General features: G+C 57.2%; 1 protein-coding gene across 1 annotated transcript in view; it reads right to left on the bottom strand.

The window, feature by feature from the left end:
* LOC102771462 (serine/threonine-protein phosphatase 5) overlaps window positions 1–6,070 on the bottom strand; it is a 33,366-nt gene extending 27,296 nt beyond the window's left edge. Inside the window, exon 1 of the mRNA XM_006772018.2 lies at window positions 5,839–6,070. Coding sequence (XP_006772081.1) covers window positions 5,839–5,959 — 121 coding nt within the window. The 5' untranslated portion in view covers window positions 5,960–6,070. The remainder of the gene's footprint in view (window positions 1–5,838) is intronic.
* Window positions 6,071–6,562: the final 492 nt, after the last annotated feature.

Genomic DNA, 6,562 nt, shown 5'->3' with positions numbered 1-6,562 from the left:
GGTAGGGGGCAGATGAGGGCATGGAGGCTGGCAGGACAGATCCCCAAAGACATGGCCACAGCCGGATCTGGACATTGATGTTCTGGGTATGGATCAACAGGATGTGGCCTGACCAAGGGTAAAAGATCAATTTTATTTAAAATGAGCTATGGGCCCTAGCTGGTTTGGCTCAGTGGATAAAGCGTCGGCCTAAGGACTGAAGGATCCTGGGTTCGATTCCAGTCATGGGCACATGCCCAGGTTGTGGGTTTGGTCCCCAGTAGGGGACATGCAGAAGGCAGCCGATCAATGTTTCTCTCTCATCATTGATGTTTCTATCTCTCTCCCTCTTCCTTCCTCTCTGAAATCAATAAAAATATATTTTAAAAAAATAATAAAAAGAAATAAAAAAAAATAAAATGAGCTATGGTTGCCCTGACCGGTTTGGCTCAGTGGATAGAGCGTCGGCCTGCGGACTGAAAGGTCCCAGGTTTGATTCTGGTCAAGGGCATGTACCTTGGTTGCGGGCACATCCCCAGTAGGCGGTGTGCAGGAGGCAGCTGATCGATGTTTCTCTCTTATCGATGTCACTCTCTATCTCTCTCCCTTCCTCTCTGTAAAAAAATCAGTAAAATATATTTTAAAAAATAAGTAAACAAAATAAAATAAAATGAGCCATGGCTGTGCCCTGCACTCTACATCTCCATGGCATAAGCACCATCTGGTGCTCACTTTACAGAGGAGTCATTAGGTCTTTTTCAAGGTCAAGCACCCAGTCTCTATTAGCAAAGCCAGGCTCCAACCCCTCCCATGAGGCCATTCGCCAGGCAGAGGGCCAAGGCCTGTCAGAGCCGGAGGACCATGATGTACTGTGGGCCACACAGGGCTCTGGGCACATGAGTCCCTTCACTGAACCCTCGTAACAACCCCGAGGATAACATTGGCCCCGTTTTCCAGATGAGGGGACTGAGGCGCACTGAGGCAAAGCCCATACTGAGGTCACACCACAGTGGCAGCAGAGATTCCGAGCCAGGCCAAGACCCAAATGGCCCCTCTCTCACCCTCCACACCTGGAAACCTCTGGGGGAGTCTGGCACAGGGGCAGGAGCAGATACAGGGGCAGGTGGCCTAGGCCCACCCCTGGCTCTGGCTCTTGCTAGCTGGGTGCCCTTGCACACCTGGAGAGCCCTCTTAATACCTGGATTGAAATGGAAACTCCTGCCCTAGCTCCCACTTTACTTTTCTCCCGAGTCATCTGATAAACCATTCGATGTTTGTTTGTTTGCTTATAATCCATCTCCCCAATTTCCAGTGAAGCCCCGCGAAGGCAAGGGCCTTGTTTGTCTTACTTCTTTTTGAGTCGTTGCCCTGTCTAAGGATACAGCACCCCTCAGTCCTGCCCTCCCTGGGCTCATAGTCCAGTGGGGACTGGGGTGGGGACAATACACAGATCCATCCCCATAATGAGATACTCGAGTGCTGAGGGCTGGGAAGCCAGAGGGGGTGTCAAGCTGAGACCTATAGGGTGAGAAAGAGTCAGGTAAAGAAATAGAAAGGAATAGGGCTCCCAACTCCGTTGATTGTTCTAGAAGGGAGGGAGGGAGACAGACAGACAAACTAACCCAATAACCAACACTAGAGAAAGAAAAAAACAGGTCCTAGGGAGATGGCCAGGAACAATCTAACAACGACTCCTTTTGCAGGCAAACACCTGGCAATCTTTTAATGCTCGCTGTCCCCTCCTCCAGGAAGCCCGCCTTGATCCCCTTCCCGGCTTACCTACCCCAGCCCTGCGCACTCCACTCTGGATTGTCACTGTTAAGTGACGAATGTGTCCCCCTGAACTGTGAGCCCTGGTGGGCAGGCCCAGGACTTCCCAGAAACAAGCAAGGGCAGAACCGACCCTCCCTGGAACGCCAGTGCCTTCCAAGACTCCTTCCGGCTCCCTGGCGGGGTTCCAGAGGCTGGCTGGCCAGCTCTCTTGTCGGTGAGGTGTTACCTGAAGGCCGCCTGGCATGGGACAGAAAGCCTGGGGTCTGAGACTCTGGCTTCCAGCTCTGCAGGTCCCGCCATGAGACCTCGGGCATAGAGCCCCTCCTCTGAGCCTCAGTGTGATGATCTGAAATGTGGCGTCACAAACAACCCTGCCTCGGGGGGTGGTTGGCTAAGGGAACTCATGTATGAAATGTGCTACAGCAGATACTTGTAAAGAAGCAAATGAGTGACTAAGCGAAGGGAAGGAGAATGGAGCAGAGGAAATGGGAGGGGCCGCACTCCACACATCTGCCAAAGACACCACCACAGCCGGGCCGGCTCTGTGCTGAATCTGAGCGCGTTCCATCATCCAACAGGCCCCCGTGTAGAGATGAGGAGACGGAGGCACAGAGAGGAAGAGGAAGAAATAAGATTTGGGAGCTGATGAGGCCCAGGGAGGAGGGAAGGGAGCTGAACACCAGAGGGGACAGGGCTCTGCCAGGGCCTCGGGAATGGCCCTGAGCTCACAGAGGAGCCAGTCTTCCTGGGGATCTGTAGGTCGTGGGCGGGGAGTCCCTGGGGTCCCTCTTCCCCCTGCAGGGGGCCAGGACGACCAGGGTAAAACCTGTGGGAGCCCAGCACGTGGCGAGGGAGGGGACATCCGGGCTCGGCTGCTCACACGCCCCACCTTGGCGCGTGGTTTCACTTCTGAGCCTCAGCTTCCTCTGCAAGACAAGGAGGGCTGCTCCCACCTGCCGCCAGTGCTCCAGGGAGGACTGAACAAAGGGTGTACCTGGCCACCCCAGGGCCTCAATTAGGGGAGCTGTAATTACTCTTTTTATTGTCATTCCAGAGGCCAGGGCTCTGTGCCTGCTGCTGCCTGCCATACAGGAGGGGCGTTCTCCATGCCAGCTCACCCCCAGGACCTCTGGCTGCCCGCCCAGCCCAGGGCTCCTGACAACCTAGGTTCCAGGTCCTGAGGGGCATGGGGCACTCCCAATTGCTTCCTATTTTCCAGAATTCTTACTGTGCCTCAGCATCAACCCCCAGACTTGCTGCTCCTCCCAAGCCCCATGTCAGGGATAACACCGCCTTCCATGTCACCCCCAGCGGCAGACTGGGCTCTGTCCCGGACACCTCCTGACCCGTCAGCCCCTGAAGCCAGGCAGCCACCATGTTCCCATCAAATCAGCCTCCCGAACATCTCTCCAACCTGCTCATCTCCATCCCTTCCATCCAACCTGGCCTGGCCTTCATCCTCTCCTGCCCAGGGTCCCGCCCAGCCTCCAGTCCTGCCCCTCCAGAGGGGATTTTTAAGGCACAAACCTGACCTTGTCCCTTCCCTGCTCAGAACGAGCCACAGCTCCCTAGAGCCCTAGGCAGAAAGCTCAGGCTCCTCCCTGCAGCCTCACCAACACGAACTCCTCCTGCCTCTCACACTTCCCATCTCAGTGCCAGGCCTCTGCCATCTGTTCTCTGCCTGGGGTTCCCTCTCCCCTCTCTCCAGGCAGCCCCTCCGAAACGTTTCTCGAGTTAGTCTCCCTCTCTCCAGCCTGGTCAGCAGCTCTACCACCCTTCACCTGTCCCCAGTTCTCGTCTCCTTCCTGGTCTCCAGTCTGACCCGTGTGTCCAAGCTTCACACGGCAGCGGGGGCATCTTTTCCAAATGCCGATCAGACCATGTTGCTCGTCTCTTAAAACCTTCCATGGCTCCCTAGCACTCCAGGACCCAGACTTCAGGGCTCCCCTCCCCATCTCTCACCAGTCCCACCTGCTCCCTCAGCCCATCACACTTTCCCACTCTTTGAATCTGTCTGTGCTCCCACTGAAGGCCAATTCTCCCCGAGGGCTCTAATTCATTCCACTCTCCACCCCCTTCCCCAGGGCTTTGTTGCTGCAAGTCTCCCCTCTCTCCTACAGGATCAAGTCACCCCTCTCTCCTACAGGATCAGTTCTCCCCTCTCCCCTACAGGACCAACTCTCCCCTCTCCCCTACAGGATCAGTTCTCCCCTCTCTCCTACAGGATCAGTTCTCCCCTCTCCCCTACAGGACCAACTCTCCCCTCTCCCCTACAGGATCAGTTCTCCCCTCTCTCCTACAGGATCAGTTCTCCCCTCTCCCCTACAGGACCAACTCTCCCCTCTCTCCTACAGGATCAGTTCTCCCCTCTCTCCTACAGGATCAGTTCTCCCCTCTCTCCTACAGGACCAACTCTCCCCTCTCTCCTACAGGATCAGTTCTCCCCTCTCTCCTACAGGATCAATTCTCCCCTCTCTCCTATAGGATCAATTCTCTCTCACATGCACCAGACCCTACTCTCCTCCATCCTTCAAAAAAGCAGCCCCCTCCCCCATTTCCCCACTCCCCGTCAGAACCAAAATACTCAAACACTGTCAACATTTGCTGTCTCCACTTCCACACCTCCCACTCCATCTTCAGTGCCCTCCTCATTCCCCCAGAGCCTGCTCTTGTCAAGACTACCGTCAACACCCATGGAGCCAAACCCAATGGCTGAAGCTCTGTGCTCACCTGGGCAGCATCTGACCCAGGGCACAGCCCCCTCCCTCTAGAAGCACCCTCTTCTCTCACCTTCCCCCACCCTTTCCCCGATTTCCTTTCTACTCTGCTGACCACCCCTCCTCTTCCTCTTCCTCTTCTGTTCCAAACGTGAGAATTCCTCCAGGTTCCGTCTGTGGCCCCTTCCCTTCCGGGATGACCTCACCCCTTCCCGGCGAGTTCTATTCTATCCACAGGCGACCCTCTCCTTAGAACTCCGCGCGGCCTGTCCGTCTACTCAAAGGCTCCTCTTGGGCGGCCGAGTAAAAGCCAAACTAGTCCTTGCAATGACCTGTGAAGAAACCCTACCCGATCCGGCCCCTGTCCTAACCGCGTCTGTATCCGTCCCCCCACTCACGTGCTCTAGTCCCAGGCCCACCAGTCAGTCTCCTTTCATTTCCTACCCCAGGTCTTTGCACACAGGCTCCGCCCACCAGGAGCCATCCTCCCCAATTCTGCTCAACTTAAACGCACCTACTCAGTGCAGCCTCCAGCCCCTCAACCCTCATCGTCTTCTTCACACTGCCCGCCCCCCGCCCAAAGCACTCATCACAACTTCTAAGTATTTGATTAATGTGTGCAGTTACTCCTTGTTTGATTCTCCTGCTAAATTACAAGCTGTCTAGGGGCAAGGCTGCAGCTATCTCATTGGTTGCTACCTCCCCAGAATCTAGCACAGTCCTTAGCACATAGCAGGTGTTCAAGGAACATGTGGAATGAATGAATGAATGGGTGCCTCTTTCTCAAGATCCTGTCATACATACTATTCTTGGGGTTCTCCCACCTCTACTCCCAGGGCCTCCCCACATCTCCTACTTCCTTGCCCTCCATTCTAGTGATGGAATCCTCAGTCCCACGATCCCCCGCTCTACTGAGACTGTCCCCCTCCATCCCCCGCTGGGCGCCACCCACCCCAGGTCTCCCCACTGGGTAGCGCCATCACTACCCCACCCCACGTCCACACTTGACAGCGTCCTCTTCAGGTGTCCCCACACATTAGCAGCTCTCGGGGACACGTTCGGTGGGACCCTCATTCCCCTCCCCCCTCCCGCCCCACACTTGGTAGCGCCTTCCTCAGTCTCCACAGTTAGCAGCATCCGCTCCGTCCGCCACTTGTAGGTACCACCTTTCCTCTCAGAAGCCCCCTCTGTCGCCCCCGGGCAGCGCCATCCTGGGCCTCCCTGGACCTCCCCACGCCCGGTCACTTGGTAGTGCCGGGCCCGGGCGCAGGCTGCCGCTCCGCGTTGCCATGGTTCCGCGCGGGCCCCGCGCCCCCCGACCTGGGCAGCTCTCCACCCCCCTCCTTCGCCACCTCCAGAGCGGGCGCACCTTTGAAGTAGTCGTTGGCCTGCGTCTTGAGCTCCTCTGCCCGCTTCAGTGCGCAATCAGCCGGGGGTTCGTCTTGGGGGGGCTCAGGACACTCAGCCCGCTCGCCCTCCGCCATCGCCATGCCGCAAAGCGACCCCCACCCTGGCAACAGCCACCAGCGGCACCCGGCCGAATCGTCGCGAAGGAGTGCCGGATTCCAGCTGCCGCTGCTGCACAAGTGTCGTAAAGCGCGGGCCCCGAAGGCTCCCGTCACGCGCCTGCGCAGGTCTCTTCCGCCGGGGAGCGCGCGGAGGACAAGGTGACTACGGGGCCCTCAGACGGCGCCCTTCCTAGACTAAGCCAATGGGGAAGGTGAAAAGGGGCGCGCGGGGGAAAAAGGCCCGGCGTGGCCCCTGCTCCCAAAGCAGCCGCGTTCCGAGACCGAAGGTTCTGGGGGCGGGAAGCGGGATTTATCGCTGTCTTCCGGGGTTGGTGGGTCAGGCCGCGGTGCGTGCGGTTCAGGCGGGGCTGCGCCAAGCCCAACGCGGAACCGGAGCCGGGAGTCTAACCGTACAGTCGGTTACCTCGATGACCTTGAACACATAGTTCTCTCCTCTCTGGGGCCAGCTGCTACCCCTCTCTGGATCTTGGATAGTTTCCCAAACTAGAATATAGTTCCAACCTTGAGGATCAGGGTTCCTAAGTTATTAACCGAAGGCCCCCTGGGTCCCCTAATCCTGAGCAA

Source organism: Myotis davidii, unplaced genomic scaffold (genome assembly GCF_000327345.1).
Source record: "Myotis davidii unplaced genomic scaffold, ASM32734v1 scaffold566, whole genome shotgun sequence".
NCBI lineage: Eukaryota > Metazoa > Chordata > Mammalia > Chiroptera > Vespertilionidae > Myotis > Myotis davidii.
Note: the sequence above shows the minus strand (reverse complement) of the source record. Positions and strands in the feature narration are given on the sequence as shown.